Genomic DNA, 20,844 nt, shown 5'->3' with positions numbered 1-20,844 from the left:
GACAGTGGAAAACCGGAGAAGATAGCAGAGGTATTTAATGAATGCTTTGCTTCAGTATTCACCACGGAAAAGGAACTTGGCGATTGTAGGGATGATTTACAATGGATTGAAAAGCTTGAGCATATGGACATTAAGAAATAGGATGTGCTGGGGCTTTTGGAAAGCATCAAGTTAGATAAGTCTCCGGGACCAGAGGAGATGTACCCCAGGCTACTGTGGGAGGTGAGGGAGGAGATTGCTGAGCCTCTGGCGATTATCTTTGCATCATCAATGGGGACAGGAGAGGTTCCAGAGGATTGGAGGGTTGTGGATGTTGTTCCCTTTTTCAAGAAAGGGAGTTGAGATAGTCCAGGAAATTATAGACCAGTGAGTCTTACTTCGGTGATTGGTAAGTTGATGGAGAAGATCCTGAGAGGCAGGATTTATGAACATTTGGAAAGGCATAATATAATTAGGAATAGTCAGCATGGCTTTATCAAAGGTAGGTCGTGCCTTATGAGCCTGATTAAATTTTTTGAGGATATGACTAAACACATTGATGCAGGTAGAGTAGTAGATGTAGTGTATATGGATTTCAGCAGGCATTTGATAAGGTACCTCATGCAAGACTTATTGAGAAAGTAAGGAGGCATGGGATCCAAGGGGACATTGCTTTGTGGATCCAGAAATGGCTTGCCCACAGAAGGCAAAGAGTGGTTGTAGACAGGTCATATTCTGCATGGAGGTCAGTGACCAGTGGTGTGCCTCAGGGATCTGTTGAGGACATTTACAGCAGCAGGTGCATTAAGGTGGTCTGGAAGATCATCAGGGACACCAGTCATGCCAACAATAAACTGTATCAGCTGCTTACATCTGGCAAACAGTACCACAGCATAAAAGCCAGGACCAACAGGCTGCAGGACAGCTTCTTTCTACAAGCCACTAGACTTACAAATTCACATGTCTGTACATTGTGATGGAGTCATAGTGCAAAGATTTTTACTCTCTCATGCTGTGGAATGGATGTAAAATATAAATAAATTAAAAACTCTGTAAGATTGATATTTTTCTTTCACATTTAAGGGAAAAACTCTACTTTCTCCAACCTATTTCTACTTCATTGGGTTCCAAAATGGGATGGTCTTAATGATATTATGAGCTTTAAAGTATGGAGGAGAGAAAGTGTCATTGAAACCTGATGTCATATCTTTCCCTCCAAGTCTGACTACAGTCGGCCCTCCTTATCCACGGGGGATTGGTTCCGAGACCCCCCGTGGATACCAAAAAATGTGGATGCTCAAGTCCCTTATTTAACCTGGCTCAGTGCGGTGGTCTTTAGGACCCAGTGGAACCCCGGACTTTATTTAACATGTTGGTGTTTCTGTTCACAAAAATAATCATGATCACGATTGAAAATAAGGTGGAAGTAATAAAGTGATCAGAACAATTTTAATGGAGCATGTGAAAGGCCCTGCCCCGATGAAAGCTACAATTATTACTATGCAACGCAGTGGTTTAATTATTGAAATACGTATGTTTCTTAAGTGTTTTATATGCATAGAAAGGTACAATATGTACTATGTACTAAGAAAAACGTTTGACTAACTGATGCTAAATAATACCAGATGTACCTGTTCCGATTTCAAATCCAACTTAAAGATGGACTTAGGAATGGAACTTATTCATAACCCGGGGACTGTTTGTACTTATAAGTAATTTCTAGATTCCTTATAATACCTAATACAATGTAAATAGTTGTTGTACTGTATTGTTTAGGGAATAATGACAAGAAAAAATAGTCTGTACATGCTCAAACAACAAGTGCTGGAGAGAGATCTTCCAAGTTTTCCCAATCCGCGGTTGGCTGAATCTGCGCATGCAGAATCCGCAGACAAGGAGGGCCGACTGTATTTAGTGATAATCACGTCTTTCCTACTAGGATAATTTATTTCTTGGAAAAAATGTGTGTGGCTTTTGTTTTAAAAAATTATTGCAAGAATAGTTAGTTAAAGGATTAAGTTTCCCTTGTATCTGTGTCTTGAAAGTAAAATCTTTTGGTTCTCAGCTCAGCAGCGAAATCGAATCCGTGAATTGGAGCCATTACAAAACATGCTTGTAACCACAACTGAGAACTGTGAACAGAGGATTCTTGCCCTGCGTGAAGAAGAAAAATTTGAGATCCAATCACTGAAGCGTGAAAGAACACAGCTACTTGAAAAAATTGATGATTTAATGGAAGTGCAGGATTCCCTAAAGATCCAGGTCAGTAAATTCATGTGAGGCTTGTATATTAAGTACCATCCTGTACCATATGATACAAAGCCAGAGAGATTAGAATAAAACTGGTACCACTTGGCTTCTAGTATTTTTACAAATGCTGGTGTCTTGTTTGTTGCACATAATAAAGAGTTTATTAGGATGCTGGCGGGGGCAGTCCTTCCTGCATTTACTGTTTTTTGGCTTGATCTAAATAATTGGAACCAGATGACTTCTTCTCAAATCATGTGTACTTTAGGATAATCTGATTTATATTGCATTACTGGTCCCAAAGTCACACAAACAGATCATTCTTTCAAACTAGAAAGAAAAATTCTTCATCACAAATCCATTTATAATTGTTCTGCCCTTTTCAAGTATACTGATTCCTTTGTTTCGGTATGGTTCCATCAGAATTTAAAGCCAACTCAACATTATTTACAAGCTCACCTCCATAGTGATGCTTCAGCAATCTACTCCATAAACATTTAGATTTTTAATTGGTGTAAGATTTAGCAATGATTATAATTTACTTCAGCCTTGGATGATACTATTTTGTTGTATATTGGTGGTGTATCTGGTGGATATGATGCAGTGTTGCACTATTTTTTAAATTAAACTATCAGTTAAATTTAATAGATTTTGTTATCCAAAATAGAAAAGGAAAGGATTTACATTTGTGCATGGTCTCATGATCACTCATTAATCACTGTGGCAGTGTGGGAGAAAGTGGTTGCAAATTTGATGGTAAGTAAACTGAAATAAGACATGTATACAGATATTCTTTCTTTTATGTGATAATAGTTGGGGAATAAATTTAGGTTGATTCGCCTAGAAAATTCGTCTGCACTTTGAGCAGTAGCAATCAACTTGGAAGAGCAGATGGACCAAGGTTTGACATCATGTCTGAAATTTACTTCCTTTTTGTATGAGATAAAACAATACTTTTTCTTCCCTGCATTTATGTTCTCAATTATACCTATGGATGCCAGGGAAAACTCTAGCATGATCTTTCATCCTGCAATTTAGTTCTCTTTGGGTCTTGTGATTTAAAGAGTCATTGAGTCAAATGGCACAAAGACAAGCCCCTTGGCCCATTGTATCCATACTGACCATCTACGCTCCTCATTACCAGCATTTAGTCTTTTGTCTACTGTGCCCTTCTAGTTTTTATTTATTCAGGCTGATACCAAAAATCCATAGAGCATTTTGTTTACCTATGACTTTATTGAGAGTCAGTTACACAGCATGGAAACAGGCTCTTCAGCCAAGTGGACCATTCAACCTAGTCCCATTTTTCAGCATTTGGCCTACTAAACCTTTCAGATCTGTGCAGCAGTTATTATTGTACCTGCCCCACCCGTTTCCTCTGATTCCACATAAGTAGCACCCTTTGTGTGGAAAAAGTTGCCTCTCAAGCTCTTCTCTCACCTTAACCCAATGCTCTTCTTTCTTTATTCCCCCAACTTTGGATGAAAAAAGACAGAGCATTAACCCCATCTATGCCCCTCATGATTTTATATATCTCTAAGATCAACTTTCAGTCTCCTACAATCTATGGAATAAAGTCCTAACCTGTCCAACTTCTCTCCCTATACTTAAGTCCCTCAAGTCCTGGTAAAATCTTTGTAAATCTTTTCTGCACTCTTTACAGTTAAACAATGTCTTTTCTACAGCAGGGTGACCAAAACTGAACACAATAGTCCAAGTGTAATCTCACTAGTGTCCTATGTACAACCACACTATGACCTCCTAAATTTTACAATCATTGACTTGACTTACACTATGAAATCCAGAGAACCAAAATCTTTCTTCAGCATTTTGTCTATCTGTGACTCCACTTTCAATGAACCATGTTCAACAATATTCCCCAGGGCCCTGTCATTCTTTGTCAAATTTCTACCTAGATTTGACACTCCAAAATGCAATGACTTGCACTTGACAAGTTAAACTCCATTTGTCTTTCCTCAGCCCACTTAATCAGCTGATCAAGGTCGCCCTGTAATGTTTGATAACCTTCATTATACACTATACTATCTGTTTTACTGCCATCTGCCAATCATGCCATGCATGTTCTTATCCTGTTCTTTGATTTAGATGGCTAACAAGTAATTGTTGATTATGATGATCGGAACTCTGTATTTAATCATACTGGGTTTGGGAGCACTTGTGACTGATTCATATTCCATCATCCACATCCCTCACTGATGAAATTAAAAACACAATTCATTTTTGAAAAAGATTTGTAGGGATTCCATAAAACTCATTTTGAGTTACTTTTCATGACCATCAGGTTTGCAAGCTTCAGGAAGATCTGGCAACCGAGTATGAAAAATACCGAGAACAAAATGATGCACGCAAACTTCTGATTTCTGATTTGAATAATCTGCGCAGTCAACAAGAAGCGTCACATGATTCTCACACAAAAGAAGGTGAAATGTATTGATTTGAATTAAATACTTAAGTTGTGTAACAGCCAGCTAATCATTATTCTGGTTACATATAAGATGGGGGTTATCATGGTAGGTTCAAGATAAATTGCAGTGGCACCACATATCAATTCTTTGTGGCAGTTTTGGTAATCTGATACTGTAAGACACTGCTAGTTATTGACTAAACAGTGTAGCTTCATATCAGAACTGAAGAAGTAGACCTTTCACTGGGATAGCTTTAAATTAGCCTGCAAGTCTTAATGGTTTCCTCAGAAGGGTGGGTCTTTGTTATGAAGAATGTGAGACTTGGTACTGCTATACATAGGGCAAGGTGCCTGATGAGTACATGTATGTCTTATTTCAAGTGAAGTGTATGTCCTTAAACCACTTCTGCTGGGTTTCTGAGTTCTCCCATCCCATGGAATTGAGATTTCCAGTACTGTCATAATGGTAGTGTGTGATTATTTAAACAAGGAAACATAAAAGGACAATGATCCTGTGTGCTATGCGATATGGGCTTAGCTTTTTAAATGTGCCAGTGTCTGTCTGAATCCATAAATCTTAAGTGTGCTACTTAATACCTGGACTTATGGTGATGTGTATCAATAAGGGTGAGGGGGTGAAGGGAATGTATATTCTACATTGAACAAAATGAAAATCTATTTTGTAGTAGCTTGAACTGGAAATGAGCAAAATAATAATGGACACAAAATGCTGGTGGAATGCAGCAGACCAGGCAGCATCTATAGGAAAAAGTACAATCGATGTTTCGGGCCGAGACCCTTTGTCAGGACTAACTGAAAGAAGAGATAGTAAGAGATCTGAAAGTGGGAGTGGGAGGGGGTGATCCAAAATGATAGGAGAAGACAGGAGGGGGAGGGATGAAGCTAAGAGCTCGAAAGTTGGTTGGCAAAAGGGATACAGAGCTGGAGAAGGAAGAGGATAATGGGACAGAAGGTCTAGGGAGAAAGAAAGGGGGAGGGGAGCACCAGAGGGAGATGGAGAGTAGGCATGGTCTGGGTAGCCTCCAACCTGATGGCATGAACAACACCTTATATTCCGTTTGGGTAGCCTCCAACCTGATGGCATGAACATTGATTTATCTAACTTCCGTTAATGCCCCCCCCCCTTCTTATCCCATCCGTTATTTATTTATAATGCCCCCCCTTTTCTTTTCTCTCTTTTTCCTCTCTCTGCCCTTCTCACAATTATTCCTTGCCTAGTCTCCATCTAACTCTGGTGCTCCCCTCCCCCTTTCTTCCTCCGTAGGCCTCCCATCCCATGACCCTCTTTCTTTTCCAGCTGTGTATCCCTTTAGCCAATCACCTCCCCAGCTCTTAGCTTCACCCCACCCCCTCTTGTCTTCTCCTATCATTTCAGATCTCCCCCTCTCCCTCCCACTCTCAAATCTCCTACTATCTTTCAGTTAGTCCTGACGAAGGGTCTTGGCCGGAAACGTCAACTGTACTTCTTCCTATAGATGCTGCCTGGCCTGCTGCGTTCCACCAACATTTTGTGTGTGTTGCTTGAGTTTCCAGCATCTGCAGATTTCCTTGTGTTTGCGAAAATAATAATGGATGCCCAATGCAATTAGAGTGACATATTTGAGCATAGCAACTTTTGAACAAAGCAGAGGAACAGGCCCTTTAGCCCACATTGCCTGTGCCAAGCTGAACCGGCTTAAATTAGTCCCATTCTGCCTGTACTTGGTGTATATCCTTCCATTCCGTGCCCGGCCATGTGGTTGTCTTAAGCATTGCTATCACATCTGCTTTCACCATTTCACCTAGAAGTCTGTTCCAGGCTCTACCGCCCTCCAGATTTCTTTTAAAAAATGCCATGTAAATCTCCTTTAACTTTCCCCCTCTGACTTTAATGCTATACTGTCCAATATTTAATATTTCCACCCTAGGAGAAAGACTCCTGCCATTTACCCTATTCATATCTCTCATAATTTTATATACTTCTGTCAGGTCACCCTTCAATCTCTGATGCTCCAATGAAAACAGCAGGTTCATTTGTTCAGACTGAACCTCATCTGCTATTTCTCTGCCCATTTTTCTAACTAATTTGTATCCTGATGCGTCCTTTGGTAACCTTCCTCACAATGTTATCTATCTAATTTTGTTAAACTACCAAGTCTGTATGGATTCCATGTACCTTAATTTTCTAGAGCAGCCTACCATGAGAGACCTTGTTGAAAATTTAGCTAAGGTATCTTCAGCAATCTTCTCAACCTCATTAAAAGAATCAAGTTTGTAAGACGTGACCTCCACCACATAAAGCCATGCTAAACACAAATATCCCTAATTTGCTTAAGCTCTTCTGAACGTAAGTAGATCCTATCCCTAGGAATCTTTTCCAATAATTTCCAACCAATGATGTAAGGCTCACTGGCTTATTTCCTGGTTTGAATTTTTCTCATTTGATTGTGGAAGGATTGAGAAATTAAATAAATTTTACAATTAATTAATTGATTTATTTACTATTTTAATGTCCTCCAGCTTTCTCTTGCTTCATGTTTCATATTTCTTGTGAACTTTTTTAAAAAAACATTTATGTGTTTTATCAATCGAACAATTACTAAGAATAAGTGCATGGCAGTGTTGAGTTTAGGGCTACATTTCAAATCAATTAATCTGCCACTATATTGACCCAACTCAACCTTAGCAAAAACCTGTTCTGAATAGCAATGAGTTTAAAATTGATATGTGCCTCTTGCATGATACTGAAAGGTATTAAATGTAAGTAGGTATGTAGGTAAGATATTTTTCAATGTCTTATTATATATCTTTCTGAAAGCTGATGCAGCTGAAGATAGTGTAAAACTAAAGTTGGCATTGAAAGTAGCTCGTGAAGACCTCAAGGCGCTGCAAGTGACACTAAATGCAATGAAGGCAGAGTATGGAGATGTGATTCCAAGAAGGGATTATGAATCTTTAGAAAAAAACTATAATGAATTAACTGAGAAGGTATGTGATGGTATTCCATAATTAAATTTTTTTCTGCAAATATTACAGAATTATGCTGTTATCATATATTGCATTGTGAATCAAGAAATATTGATGCTTTTTCTATGTTCCTTCCATGGCATTAGACTCTGATTTCATTGTTAATTTCCAAGATGCTTTTTGTTCATGGCTTATATTCATTGATAACAAGATCGAGTACAGTGGATCCATAAGGTTGTCCTCAAGTTAAGGAGTTTGAAACAGATTTAATTGTATGCACTGAATTCACATAAATTAAGGTTTCAGCAAAGGCAGTCCAATAAATTTATATGGAAAAGAAGGGAATGAGGGTAAAAGAGTGAGAAATATGAAAATAGATCAAATAAGCTTCTATATGAATTTAAAAAGGAAGAGATTGGCAAAATGTAACATTGGATCCCTTTACACATGGAAACAGGGGAGATACTATGGAAGAGGAAAAGACAGAAAAATTAAACCAATATTTTGTATCTGTTTTAGTAAAAGAAGACATCTTGAATTAATGAAGAGCCTGAAAAATTTTGCAATAGTTATTTCAAAAGAAAGGCTTTTGAGAAATCAATGGCACTGAATGTCAATAAATTCTCAGCATATGATGGCCTGCAACCCAGTGTTTTGAAAGAACACTAAAGAAGCACTAGGTGCAAACTCCATAGATTCTGGAACCCTCTCACAAACCAGACGATAGCAAATGTAATTCCTCAAAGAGGCAACTACAAACCATCTGGTCTGATATCAGTTCAAAGGAATATGCTAGAATCTACACTCAGTGGCCACTTTTAGGTACCTCCTGTACTTAATAAAGTGACCTTTGAGTATATGTTTGTGGTCTTCTGCAGCTGTAATCCATCCACTTCAAGATTCAATGCATCATGTGTTCAGAGATGCTCTTCTGCATACCACTTGAAGTTAGAGTCGTCTTCCTGTTAGCCTGAGCCAGTCTGGTGTCTCTCATTAACAAGGCAATTTTGCCAATAGAACAGTCGCTCACTGAAAAATTCATATAATTCTTTGTAAACTCTAGAGACTGTTATGTGTGAAAATCCCAGGAGATCAGTGGTTTCTGACATACTTAAACCATCCTCACTGGCACTAACTATCATTCCATAGTAAAACTCACTTGGATCACATTTTTCCCCATTCTGATGTTTGGTCTTAATAACAACTGACCTCTTGACTATGCCTGCATGCTTTTATGCGATGAGTTGCCACCACTTGATTTACTGATTAGTTATTTGCATTAATGAGCATGTGTACCTAATAAAGTGTCTACTGAGTGTATAGCAAAAAGTGTGGGAACAGGGAATTTAGAAAAAATGAATAGGATTAGTTGAAATTAACATGGATTTATGAAATTGAAAGCATGTTTGACAAATTCATAGGTTTTTTTTTGAAGTTATAACAATCAGACATATTACCAACCTAACAAAGTAAAGCAGGACACAGAAGCTTCTGGATACGCTTTGATTTACAAGTGCAGGCAGGACGTTGGGAATTGGGAATGTGGTCAGGCTGGTTGTTTGGTAGTGGGGAGCCCAAAGCCAATCCAAGACCTACATGCCTATAAAAGAGACCCCATGGCTTTTAGATCTGGTCAGCATGGTTCACTTTAGATATTGCAGAAACAGCCATCATATCTTGTGAAGCCCTACTTTTTATAAGAGTGGCTTGCTCATGTTGCTAGCCATAAATGCACAAAGTTATTTTGCACAAAATCATGCCCAAGTCTGCATTACAAATAGTTTGTTGTCATGGTGCCTGTTCAGTTGCCTGAAGTAAAAATGTGTCTTGTGCTTCGGGAATCCAGAACAAATGTAGTGACCCATTCAATCCAGTCAGTAAGTGTAAATGAGATCGGGTTTTTGATTAAATTCCTCATCTACTGCACAAAACTGTGATACACAAAAGAATTTTATTGCCTCCCACATAAATGTTTTCTACAATTAGAATAATTTTAATGTCAGCCAACTTGATTTTCAGTTTATTTCCCTGTTCCATTTTCATAATCTTAAAGTCAGCTTTTTTTTGTAAGGAATGTATTACTTTGATCTTTGCTTCAATTATTGAGGACCATAAGATTATTTTTTGGCTCATTGTTTAATTTTATTATATAGGTGTTGTTTATAAAGCCAATAGGAAGTTCTGGAAGGATTGCTTTACCCAGAATGGGGATAGAATGTGACATTTGGTTCCATGGGGTTCTTTACAAATAGCTTTTTTATACATATTGGAATCAGTTTTTTACCCTGTCAGGAGGCTGAGACTCAGTGATAATGTTTCAACCCCCCCACCCCCACTTCAGATATCCAGTGGAGAGAAAAGCAAATAACGACCATGTAGTCAAACTATGAAGCCATTTGACAAAGATGAATAACACAAGTTTTGTTTTAACTTAGAAAGCCTAGTATTTCAGAATAGTGATGATACATCAAAATGCACTGAAAACCATAGTACTCAGTTCATGAAGGATACTTGCACAGACGCCTGGATCTACTTCTCTGTAATTAAGAACATGGCTTCAGCACTCTGGTCTAGTAGATAACTCGAGATGAGGGCCTTAATTTCAATTAACAAAATATGTTGTCAAAACATTATTAGGAAGGAAACAATTGAAAGCATACAATGAACTGTTCAGTGCATGAAATTTGCAGTAAGATCTACAAATTAAATGGGTAACATCTGCTTTGTCTAGGGCCCTTTAAGCATCAAGGATTCAGAAGTTTAGGGTACTTAGTCTGGTATACTTTGCACGGAGTTAAATATTACTCTTTTAGTTCCTCAAAGTCTTTTTCTCCCCCTGCTAGGCACAAGAATTATAAACACTATAGTTACAAATTTATTTATTTCTTTAGTATGAAAATCTACAGAAGCATTTTGCTCAGCTGAAACTGGAACACAATACCCTGTTGGAAGTTAACAAGCAAATCACTCTTCAGCGAGACCAACTGAGTGCGGAAGTTGAACTACTGAAAACTAAAATGGCAGGTACATAACACGTTTCAATTTGGCTTCAATTAAAAGCTAGCATTCAAAGATAAAAATATTGTTATTATCATCTATTTTTACTACTTATGACTCATCAACCATTTTTGCTAAGAAAAGAATGTGATTCTTACCTGATTCAGGTGTAGTAGACTTCTGTCACTATAATTTCCAGAGTTAGCTTATTTAAAATGTTTAAGGAAAATCTCAGTGAAAAAGAAATCTATTTCTGCTTTCAAACATTTGGAGTGGGAATAAACATGTTTCTGTAGAATTTAAAGAGCTGCTATTTTACAAAAAAAATGTAGCACAGGTTTGTTTCTTCCACAAAGGAAAAGCTCAAGTTTAGGCCTAAAAGTACACCTACAGCTTTGGAGAATAACAGTGAACAGAACCACAGCTATATTAAAATTGTTAAGTTAAAGATGTGAATGCATAATTTGAAAAACTTAAGGTTGCAAAAAGCATGTGTAGAATTGTCTTTTTAAAGGGCCACATGTGATAATCAAATATCAGTCTTCCATTTGACTGACACAAACAGGCCTTGTACTTGGCAGTGGATTCTTATATATATCTTTGGTATGTTTCTATTACTCCTTGCTGTTCATATTCTTGACGTCTCAGTATTCAATTCTTAACCTGATAAAAAGATGTGTATCAAGAAAATGTAGTTCTGATTTGCTAGAAGTGTGCCTTACAGGGTCAAAAGAGCGGTTGTATGGAATACTTCCATTTCTCACCACTTTATACAGTGCCTTTGAGTTTAACCTTATTGTCTATATAGGTGTGCTCTGTCATTCTTACAAAGTGCAGTAATCTTTCTTGATTTTACCAAAGAAAACAAGGAAATTATTCTTTTCAGTTCATTTGGGACATCATCTGGGGGTTTGGTTCATGTTACTGATAAAATTGCATGAACACTCAGCCGAGAGGTTATGGACAATTCTAGCTTTAACAGTCATAGTCACATAAATGTCTATAGTTGAAGTGTGCTCTTAGCATGATCTAAATCTGAGGTAGTGTTTTGAAAAGCAAATTCTCTTTAGGCTGCCTGGTTAAATGTGGAAAGCTCTGCCTCAATACTTTGCATCATACTGCTTTATTGTCTGCTGGCAAAGACACATCTCCCCTCTGAAAGATCATTACCATGATTTATGGAGATCCATAAAACAGATCTGTGCTAAAATCAAATAATCTGTCAAAAATTTACTTTGCATATACTTGTCTTGGAATAGTATGCAGAGTATGAAAACTTTGTATCACTTAGTTTGAATCTAGTACATCTGGCTCAATAAAACCAAAATAAGCAAAATAGTAAATGGCCAAAAATAATAACGTTTTAGTGTTATGTATTCTTTTAAATCAGTTGAAGGCATTGCAGACACCCAAACTATGCAGAAACAGTAGTTACAAAGAGGCTGATAGGAACATAAGAAGTAGAACAGAAGCTCTGAGCAGTGGCCAGTTGGAGAGATCAGAAGCTTGAGATGATGTGATTCACTCAGGTTCACTGATCAAGTAGAAAAGGCAGTGATTTGCAGCAGTTTGGAACTTTGAGTAGCAGCCAGTCAGCATTTGGGATTGATTAGCAAGAATAAATTAAAGTAAGGTGGGGCAAGCAGAGTGGCCATTGTTGGAGTGATCAAGTTAGAGTGGAGATTTTGAGGCTTTACCTCTTCGAGCCCTCAGTCAGAGAATGCAAAAAAAGCTGTAGGTAGAACCTTTTTCCCCTTTTTTTACATTTGTTTATATAGAATAGTAGCCAGGCAGGGTAGTAGCATGCTCCTCTTGCACAATGTGGGAAGGCAGGGAGACTCCAGTGTCCCAGTGTCCCCTGCGAGAAGTGCATCCAGCTGCAGTTTCTAACAATCTGTGTTAAGAAGTTGGAGCTGGAACTGGATGAACTCGGGATCATTTGTGAGGCTGTGGGGGTGATAGGTAGGACATATAGGGAAGTAGTTACACCCAAGGTGCAGTACTCAGGAAACTGGGTGACAGTCAGAAAGGGTAGTCGAGTTAACCGAACAGTGCAGAGTACCCCTGTTTCCTTTCACCTTAACAACTGGTTGATGCTGGGGGTTGAGGTGATGTAGCAGAGGAAAGTTACAGCAATTGGATCTCTGAGTCTGACTCTGTGATTCAGAAAGGAAGGGGGAGAAGAGACAAGCTTTGGTGATAGGGGATTTGTTTTAGGGGAACAAAAAGGAAATTCTGTAGGTGAGAACGAGCTTCCCAGGTGGTATGTTGCCTCCAGGTAGGTGCCAGGGTCCAGGACATCTCAGATCAAGTCCTCAGCATTCTTATGTGGGAAGGTGAACAGCTAAGAGGTCTTGGTTTATGTAGGTACCAATGACATAGGTAGGAAGAGTGACTAGGTTCTGCAAAGGAAATTTAGGGAGTTAGGTGCTAAGTTAAAGGGCAGGATCTACAAAGTTGTGGTCTCAGGATTGCTACCTGTAACATGTGCAGGAAGATTATGGAGTTCAGTGAGGTCAGAAACAGGAAGATTATAGAATGTAGCCAAGGAGTTGGTGTAGGAGGGAGGACGTAAGATTTTTAGATCATTGGGCTCTCTTTCAGAAAAGGTGGGATCTGTGTTGAAGAGATGGTTTGCAGTTGAACTGGAAGGAGACTGATATCCTAGTGGGAAGGTTTGTTAATACAGCATGGTGGTGTTTAAACTGGAGTTGCAGAGTGATGGGAACCAGAGTGCCAGAACAGTTAGTGGAGAGATTGTGGAGACAGCTGTTGGTAAGACCTCAAAGTCGGGGATCAAAAGGCAGAGAATAGTGTCTAGTGTCCTGAGCTGCATGGATTTCTTCTTCTTCGTAATTTATTTTTTATTGAAGTTCATCATCAAACAAACATTTCCATAAGATGTATTTCAGATACAGTACATATATATCATATATGCCACAAATTTTCACATAATATTTATCTGAGGTAGACACTTATAGAAAAGAGAGGAAAGAAAGGACAAGCAAAAGGAGAAAATTATGTGTAAGTAGGGAGTGATTTTTTTTTACAACATACTCATTGATTTGTGAGAATAAAACCAGGCCTATGAGGTGTTATGTAGTTAAACCATTTTTCCCAGTATGTATCAAATTGTTCCAGCTTATGATTAACAGATGCTGTTTGTTATCTTTTCCATTTTGTAAATGTCCATTGTAATTTCCATCCATGTGTTTAAAGTTGGGCTCTCCTGTGATAACCATTTCCTGGTCAGAGTCTTTTTACCAGCCACCAGCAGTATATTCATTAAATATTTATCTCTTTTCAACCATTCTTGAGGGATATACCCAAAATATATGGTCTTACTTTCTAAGGGTATTTCATATCTAAAGATGTCTTGTAGGGCATTGTGTATCCCACTCCAATAGTCTTTGATAATGGGGCAATCCCAGAAAATATGATAATAGTTTGCATTTTGATTTCCACAATTTCTCAGCAGTCAGGCAGGTTACTATCATAATGGGATTTCTGAGAGGGTGTAATAAAATATCTTATCAAGTTTTTCCATCCGAACTCCCTCCATTTCTGTGAACTGGTACACTTCCATTGATACCTCCATATTATTGTCTGTTCTTCCTCAGATATAATTATCCCTCCTTCCTTCTCCCATTTTGTTTTAATGTATGAAGTTGAATGTGTTTTAAGATTTGACAAGCCCTTATACACACTTGAAATGATTCTACTACCGTTATCTGAATTATATGCTTTTCTAAATAGCTCTATCAAACATGTACTTGCCTTGGTTACATTTTTAACTGTCCTATTAACATATTGTTGCATCTGTAAATACCGATAAAAGTCTTGTTTTTCTAATAAGTGTTTCTCTTTAAGCATTTCAAAACTGAACAGTGTTCCTTCTTTCATTATATTGCAAAGAACTGTTATTCCTTTAGCTGTCCAGTCCTTAAATCTAGCATCCAGTTTATTCGGCATAAAATCTGAGTCATATGCACACCATTTAAGAATTGCAATATCTCCCTCCTGTTTATATTCTTTTATAATAGTTTTCCATAGTTTAAAAGTCCATTTCACCCATGGGTTATCAATAGTACTTATGTACCTTTGTAGGTTGCTAGCGGCCAAAATTGCCTGTATGGTGATGGGAATTATCCCCTCCTCAATGTTTTTCCATTGAGCATCATATGATGGGTTGCACCAACATATCACAGCTCTCAACTGTGCTGCAAAATAATAATCTCTAAGAAAAGGTAGGCCCCATTCCCCTTTTCCTTGGCTAATTGCAAAGTTTTGAGATGAACTCTAGGCCTTTTACCTTGCCATATATATCTTGATAACATTTTGTTCCATTCATCGAATTGATTTTGATTAATCTCTATTGGTAGGGTCTGAAAGAGATATAATAGTCTGGGCAGTATATTCTTTTTAATAGATTCAGCCCTTGAACTGGGACTAAAAAAAGGAATTAGGTTCCATCTTGTTATATGTTCCTTAATTTTTATATATATAGGCTGATAACTGCATTCTGATAATTTTGCCAAAACTTTTGGAATAATAATGCCCAAATATTTGAAAGACTCTGTTTGCCATGCCCAGGAATATCTACTTTTAATTTCTCTTGGTGGGCTATAGTTATATGAAAGTAACCATTAGCTTAATACATCAGACAAAATGAAGATATCATGGGAATTACTATTAAAGGGACAGAGCATAAATTGGCCTGTTACGCGGATGACATTTTGATCTATCTAGGGCAACCAACATACTCATTACCTAAATTGATGCAATCCTTTGAACAATATGGTCAATTATCAGGATAGAAGATCAACATAGAGCTGCATGGATTTCAATACAAGAAGTATTGTAGGAAAGGAGGATCAGCTCAGGGCATGGATCAGTTCCTGGAATTATGAGGTAACCATTAGTGAGACTTGATTGCAGGAGGGGCAGGGGGTTCCATTGTTTTAGATGTGATAGAGTGGGAGGGATTAAAGGAGGAGTATGGCATTACTGATCAGGAAAATGTCACAGCAGTGGTCATTCAGGACAGACTGGAGAACTTGTCTAGTGAGGTATTATGGGTGGAATTGCAAAATAACAAAGGTGTGACCATGTTCATGGGGCAATATTACAGACCAAATTTGTAAAGAGGTTGCAGACTGTTGCAAGAAACATAAGGTTGTTACAGTAGGTGATTTTAACTTTCTACATATTCACTGGGACTCCCCTACTGTAAAAGGACTAGACAGGATAGTGTCTGTCAAATGTTGAGGAAAGTTTCCTCAATCATTACATAGAAGTCCTAATGACAGAGTTCACAATACTTTTGATCTGTTGTTAGGGAATGAGAAGTTTGTGTAGGGGAACATTTTGCATCTACAGATCACAATGCCATTAGTTTCAATGTAAATACAGGCAGTCCCCAGGTTACGTACGAGTTCCATTCCTGAGTCTGTCTTTAAGTCGGATTTGTATGTAAGTCGGAACAAGAACAAGTATTATTTAGCGTCAGTTCGTCAAACGTTTGTCTTAGTATATAGTATATATTTTACCATTCTATGCATATAAAACACTTAAGAAATGTATGTATTCCAATAATTAAACCACTGTGTTACTTAGTAATAATTGTAACTTTCATCGGGTCAGGGCGTTTCACATGCTCCATTATTCTCACTTTATCCATTATCCTTTAAAATTGTTCCAATCGTTGACCAACTGTAGCCTAACGCTTTTCCAATGACTGATGGCGTTTCACCTCTTTCCAAACGCTTTATTATTTCCACTTTATTTTCAATCGCGATCGCTTCCCAGCGATGGAACAGAAACACTGCGGGCGGCGGGTCCCGAGATCTGCTGGTTCCCGAGGTCCGTTGGGTCCTAAGGACCACCGCACTGAGACAGGCTAAATGGGATATGTGGGGGCTGTGCTGGGTTTGGGTACTTGATCCTCCACAATATTCTGCGTGGGTATTTAAACTGGAGATGGCAGTGTTTTTTTTAACCTCGACATCAACCCGGCACAGGAGCGGTCTGTCACTGGATCAAACTCGCTGATCTCACAGTGCCAGCAGCCAACCAGTACGGGGGGGGGGGGGGGGGGGCAGGGTCAGGGTGAATCTTACTAAGAAAAATTTAAGCCAAATACGAAGTTAAGCCGTGTCAATAGCAACGACTTAAAATAGCAGATGGCGTCGCGATCCGACTTAAAATGGCTGACGGCATCGCGATCTGACTTAAAATGGTGGACAGCATTCTCCTTCCTCAGTTCATAAGTACGAATTTCCTGTAAATCGGGCGTACATAACTCGGGGACTACCTGTATGGAAAAAGATAGCTGTAGTCTATGGGTTAAGATTCTAAATTGGAGAAAGGCCAATTTTGATAGTTATCAGAAATGATCTGGTAAGTGTGGACTGGGACCGGCTGTTTTCTGGCAAAGGTATGCTTAGTATGTGGGAGACCTTCAAAAGTGAAATTTTGAGAGTGCGAAGCTTGTATGTGCCTGTCAGAATAAAAGGTATAGATAACAAATGTAGTGAACCTTGGTTTTCAAGAGATATTGAGGCCCTGGTTAAGAAAAAAAAGGGGGTGCATAGCAAGTATAGGCAGGTAGGAAAAAGTGAGGTGCTTATGAAGTATAGGAAATACAAGAGAACACTTAAGAAAGAAATCAGGAGGGCTAAAAGAAGGCATGATGTTCCCCTAGCAGACAAAGTGAAGGAGAATCTTAAGGATATGTTGAGAGCAAAAGGATTGCAAGGGACAAAATTGATCCTCTGGAAGAACAGACTGGTAATCCATGTGTGGAGTCAAAAGAGATGGGGATCTTAAATCATTTTTTTGCATCTGCTTTTACTCAGGAGTCACACAGAGTCTATAGAAGTGAGGCAAAGTGGCATTGGCTTCATGGACCCTATACAGATTACAAAGGAGGTGGTGTTTGCTGTCCCGGGGCAAATCAAAGTGGATAATTCCCCAGGGCCTGACAAGGCATTCCCTCGGACCCCATGGGAGGCAAGTGCAGAAATTGCCGGAGCCCTATCAGAGATGTTTAAATCATCCTTAGCGGCAGGAGAGGTACCAGAGGATTGGAGGATAGCCAATGTTGTTCCACTGTTTAAGAAAGGCTCCAAACATAAACCAGGAAATTATAGACTGGTGAGTCTGACATCAGTTGTGGGAAAGTTATTGGAAGATATCCTAAGGGACCAGATACATAAGTATTTGGATAGACATGGAATGATTAAGGATGGTCAGCATGGCTTAGTCTGTGGTAGGTCATGTCTAACCAATTTCATAGAGTTTTTCAAGGATGTTTCCAGGAAAATGGATGAAGTCAAGGCAGTGTATGTTGTCTACTGGAGTTTAGCAAGACATTTGACAAGGCACCGTGAGCTGTTACACTTTGGTAGGACCAACCAGGGTAGCTATTACACAGGAACAATAGAGCACCGAGGAATGTGGTAGATGAAAGGGATCTGGGAATACAGGTCCATAAAGAGGCTTTGAGGAAAGAGAAGCAGAATAAAGAGTGAAAGGTAGAAGGGCTAAAGTGCATGTACTTCAATGCAAGAAGCATCAGGAACAAAGGTGATGAACCGAGAGCTTGGATACATATATGGAATTATGATATAGTGGTCAATACAGAGTCCGGGTAATTATAGACCATTGAGTCATACATCTGTGGTGGGAAAGCTGTTGGAAAAGATTCTTAGAGATAGGATCTATGGGCATTTAGAAAATCATAGTCTGATCAGGGACAGTCAGCATGGCTTTGTGAAGGGCAGATCATGTCTAACAAGCCTGATAGAGTTCTTTGAGGAGTTGACCAGGCATATAGATGAGGGTAGTGCAGTGGATGTAATCTACATGGATTTTAGTAAGGCATTTGATAAGTTTCCACACAGTAGGCTTATTCAGAAAGTCAGAAGGCATGGGATCCAGGGAAGTTTGGCCAGGTGGATTCAGAATTGGCTTGCCTGCAGAAAGCAGAGGGTCATGGTGGAGGGAGTACATTAAGATTGGAGAGTTGTGACTAGTGGTGTCCCACAAGGATCGGCTCTGGGACCTCTACTTTTCGTGATTTTTATTAATGACCTGGATGTGGGGGTAGAGGGGTGGATTGACAAGTTTGCAGATGACACAAAGATTGGTGGTGTTGTGGATAGTGTAGAGGATTGTTGAAGATTTCAGAGAGACATTGATAGGATGCAGAAGTAGGCTGAGAAGTGGCAGATGGAGTTCAATCTGGAGAACTGTGAGGTGGTACACTTTGGAAGGACAAACTCCAAGGCAGAGTACAAAGTAAATAGCAGGATACTTGGTAGTATGGAAGAGCAGAGGGATCTGGGGGTACACGTGCACAGATCCCTGAAAATTGGCTCACAGATAGATAGGGTGGTTAAGAAAGCTTATGGGGTGTTAGCTTTCATAAGTCAAGGGATAGAGTTTAAGAGTCACGAGGTAATGATGCAGCTCTATAAAACTCCGGTTAGGCCACACTTGGAGTACTGTGTCCAGTTCTGGTTGCCTCACCCAGGCAATGTGGAAGCATTGGAAAGGGTACAGAGGATATTTACCAGGATGCTGCCTGGGTTAGAGAGTATGCATTATGATCAGAGATTAGGGGAGCTAGGACTTTACTCTTTGGAGAGAAGGAGAATGAGAGGAGACATGATAGAGGTGTACAAGATATTAAGAGGAATAGATAGAGTGGATGGCCAATGCCTCTTCCCCAGGACACCACTGCTCAGTACAAGAGGACATTGCTTTAAGGTAAGGGGTGGGAAGGTCAAAGGGGATATTAGGGGAAGGTTTTTTTAACTCAGAAAGTGGTTGGTGCATGGAATGCACTGCCTGAGTCAGGGGTGGAGGCAGATAAACAAGTGAAATTTAAGAGACTACTAGACAGGTATATGGAGAAATTTAAGTTGGGGGGTTATATGGGAGGTAGGGTTTAAGGGTTGGCACAACATTGTGGGCCAAAGGGCCTGTACTGTGCTGTACTATTCTATGTTCTATAATTCATTGAAAGTGGTGCAACAGGTAGATAGGGTTATTAAGTACGCCATTGACACATTAGCCTTCATAAATCAAAGTATTGAGTACGGGAGATGGGATGTTATATTGAATCTGGATAAGATATTGCTGAGGTCTAATTTGGAGTATTGTGTGCAGTTTTGGTCACCTACCTACAGGAAAGATGTAAATAAGGTTGAAAGAATACAGAGAAAATTTACAAGGCTGTTGCCGGGTCTGGAGGATCTGAGTTATAAGGAAAGGTTGAATAGGTTAGGACTTTATTCCTTAGAGTATAGAAGATTGAGAGATTTAATACAGGTACACAAAATTATGAGGGTTATAGATGGAATAAATGCAAGCAGGCTTTTTTCACTGAGGTTGGGTGGGACTACAGTCAGAGGTCATGGGTTAAAGGTAAAAGGTGAAATGTTTAAGGGGAACATGAGGGAAAACTTCTTCACTCAGAGGGCTGTGGGAGGCATGGACTAGATGGGCCAAAATGGCCTGTAATTGTAGTGTACTTTTCCATGACTCTATGATTATATTCTATGACTCTAACCTAGCTTGTTGAGCTTGCTCAGTCATTCAATAAGATTATGGCTGATCTGGTTGTGGACTCAGCTCCACCTATCTGTCTTTTTCCCATAACCCTTAATTGCCTTGGTTTGCAAAAATCTATCTAATTGTGGCTTAAATATATTTAATGGGGTAGCCTTTACTACCTCCCTGGGTTGACAATTCTTCTCTGGGAAAAATCAATTTCTCCTCCTCAATATCCTAAATCTTGATGCTATGTCCCTTAGTTTCAGTCTGAAGGTATAGGACTAAGATACAGAATCTTAGGTCCAGCAGTTTTTCTTTTTTTTATTTTGAGATTTAATTGTAGTTGTTAACAATTTTCCTGTCATTACGGTAAAATGATATATAGATGTTGTCAGTACCAGAAAGGACTCACTGGGCAATGTGTGCCACACACATTAAAATGTGGATCAATATCCTCAAACTTTAATGCTCAAGCACAAACTACAAGGATATGGATAATATCATTGAAATACTGGAATGGGAACACACTGCTCAATTTTTAATATATTGGTCCAAATTTCACAAAATTGAAAAAGAAAGGCAGATGTTGGAAATTCAAAAGAAAATTGGAAAATGCTAGAAAAACTCATGAGGTCAAGTAGAATACCGTTTGCAATCAAAATGGAATT

The 20,844-nt window shown here is 38.9% G+C and overlaps 1 protein-coding gene across 5 annotated transcripts in view; it reads left to right on the top strand.

The window, feature by feature from the left end:
* The window catches only part of tsnaxip1 (translin-associated factor X interacting protein 1), a 62,962-nt gene that overhangs the window by 14,161 nt on the left and 27,957 nt on the right, over positions 1-20,844 (top strand). For all 5 annotated transcript variants that reach the window (XM_059992755.1, XM_059992753.1, XM_059992752.1 and 2 more), the window contains 4 exons: positions 2,045-2,241; positions 4,529-4,667; positions 7,470-7,639; positions 10,510-10,642. In XM_059992755.1, coding sequence (XP_059848738.1) covers positions 2,045-2,241; positions 4,529-4,667; positions 7,470-7,639; positions 10,510-10,642 — 639 coding nt within the window. The remainder of the gene's footprint in view (positions 1-2,044; positions 2,242-4,528; positions 4,668-7,469; positions 7,640-10,509; positions 10,643-20,844) is intronic.

This window comes from Hypanus sabinus, chromosome 17 (genome assembly GCF_030144855.1).
Source record: "Hypanus sabinus isolate sHypSab1 chromosome 17, sHypSab1.hap1, whole genome shotgun sequence".
NCBI lineage: Eukaryota > Metazoa > Chordata > Chondrichthyes > Myliobatiformes > Dasyatidae > Hypanus > Hypanus sabinus.
Note: the sequence above shows the minus strand (reverse complement) of the source record. Positions and strands in the feature narration are given on the sequence as shown.